The following is a 1,765-nucleotide window of genomic DNA, read 5'->3' as shown; positions in this document are numbered from 1 at the left end:
AGGAAGATGTGGTTGAAGAAGCTCCAGCTCAGGTGGCAAAAAGGGTTGTTTACAGGAGGGCCGCTTGTTTCCCTGTTAGTGAAGGAGAAGGGAACCTTTCTAATGTTTCCTCTTAAAGATCCATAATCAAAAGTTGGATCTGATCTAAAGAAAAGGATATGACCTCAAAATGAATCTGAGTAGAGACAGAGACTTGGGATTCACAAAGATACCCTCCATCCAGAGCCATGTACAAACAATTCTCCAGCTGCGTCCATGTAATTGGCTTCCTGTGATCCCCTTCCTGGTTCCCCTTGGCTTTCTGCACATTTACTTGGATTATCCCCCCATCTGCAGTGCCCTCCCCATCCTTTCTGCAAACCCATTTCAACCCCCCACCCCCAGTACCCTATGCAGAGTCAAGCACAGGGCTCACTCAAAGGCTACTCAAAAGTGTTTCTATAGTAGCCCTCCCATACTCTACCATTCGTTTGGCTTTCCACCCAGGAATTAATCTTCTTTTGACTTTGTTCTGCAGCATTTTGAAAATCAACAGATTCCGCACTGGTTAAGTAAAATTTCTTAACATCGTGTAAATATTCCTTTGAGAAGTAAGGAAGAAAGGAGGAATTAAGAGTAATTTATCAGTAACTATGTATTACCAAATTTAATTATTTGTAATTAAGTAAACTGAATCCAGACCCTGAAAAAATCCACTATCTCCTGTCCATGCATATTGTTACACAGGTGCCATGTAGGCAACAGGAAAGGCTGGCACAAGAAGGAGGTCACTGAAGGTCAATACCATCTTGCAAAAGGCAGGCACAGGAAAGATTGTTTGCAAACTGTGAAGCAAGTAGCTCTGAAGGAGTGAATTGCTTCCAAGACTTCTCACCAGTAATTTCAACTCTTACGTTTCTCACCTTTCTATCTTCCATCCTGGGCATTCAGTATTCCCTGGTACTTCCCCAGCTATTCCCAGGGACTCACCTAAGCCTGCCCATTCCAGTAATATACGATTAGTCATACATTTCCCAGCAAGATGTACTCTGTCAGTGACAGTTCATTGAAGACATCTCATGATGAGCTCTGCTACCCAACCTCCTCTTTTATTATAAGATACTCCCTAAATCCACACTTTACCAGTGTATTGTCTGGGTCTGGGACACTCCAGTGGGTAGAGGTGTGGAAATGGATTTGATGCACCTGGGCAGATGCTCCCCATCTGAGCCAGCAGGGCTTGTCTGCCTCAGTCCTCTCATTGGGCCATTCCGAGACATAGGACCCAAAACACAAATGAAAGGTGTCGTAGGCCTGGCAAAACTTACCTGGAGAAAGTGATAAGTCTTTTCTCCATAGAGTTTGTTGGCGATCTTCAACTCATATGCATCAGTGGGTTTGTTTAATTCAGTCAGAAGGTTTTGAAATTGTTGGTGCATATTTCCTGACTTTTTAACCTTCAAACATCAAAAAGGAAGTTCATTGAATCTATCAAGGTAGATACTAAAATTCTAAGTCTGTTAGATTGATAACTAAATGTTGCCAGTCTCAAAGGTGACTTTTGTGCGTATGCACTGATATTTGGTGTGTTTTACCTCAAATGCCCTTCAAAATCCATCTTACGTTCAATCTCTTCAAATTCATTTTTCCTGCTCTAATATACTCCAACCTTTTTCTTTTTTGGGCTAAAGATGCAGCACCATTCTACCATAGGATTGTCTTCTTATTGCTCAGCTTCCAGATAAACTTTAAGTTTGTTAAGGGCAAGACCCATATTTCATTTCTA

At 41.8% G+C, this 1,765-nt stretch overlaps 1 protein-coding gene across 1 annotated transcript in view; it reads right to left on the bottom strand.

Moving 5' to 3' along the window:
- The window catches only part of LOC103601967 (serpin B4-like), a 7,722-nt gene that overhangs the window by 3,414 nt on the left and 2,543 nt on the right, over positions 1-1,765 (bottom strand). Inside the window, exons 3-4 of the mRNA XM_008586368.1 lie at positions 1,308-1,436; positions 464-581 (exon numbers count right to left, since the gene is read on the bottom strand). Of these exons, the coding sequence (XP_008584590.1) occupies positions 464-581; positions 1,308-1,436 (247 nt within the window). The remainder of the gene's footprint in view (positions 1-463; positions 582-1,307; positions 1,437-1,765) is intronic.

The sequence above is a fragment of the Galeopterus variegatus genome, unplaced genomic scaffold (assembly GCF_000696425.1).
Source record: "Galeopterus variegatus unplaced genomic scaffold, G_variegatus-3.0.2 Scaffold3964, whole genome shotgun sequence".
NCBI lineage: Eukaryota > Metazoa > Chordata > Mammalia > Dermoptera > Cynocephalidae > Galeopterus > Galeopterus variegatus.
This window is presented reverse-complemented; position numbering and strand designations above follow the sequence as displayed.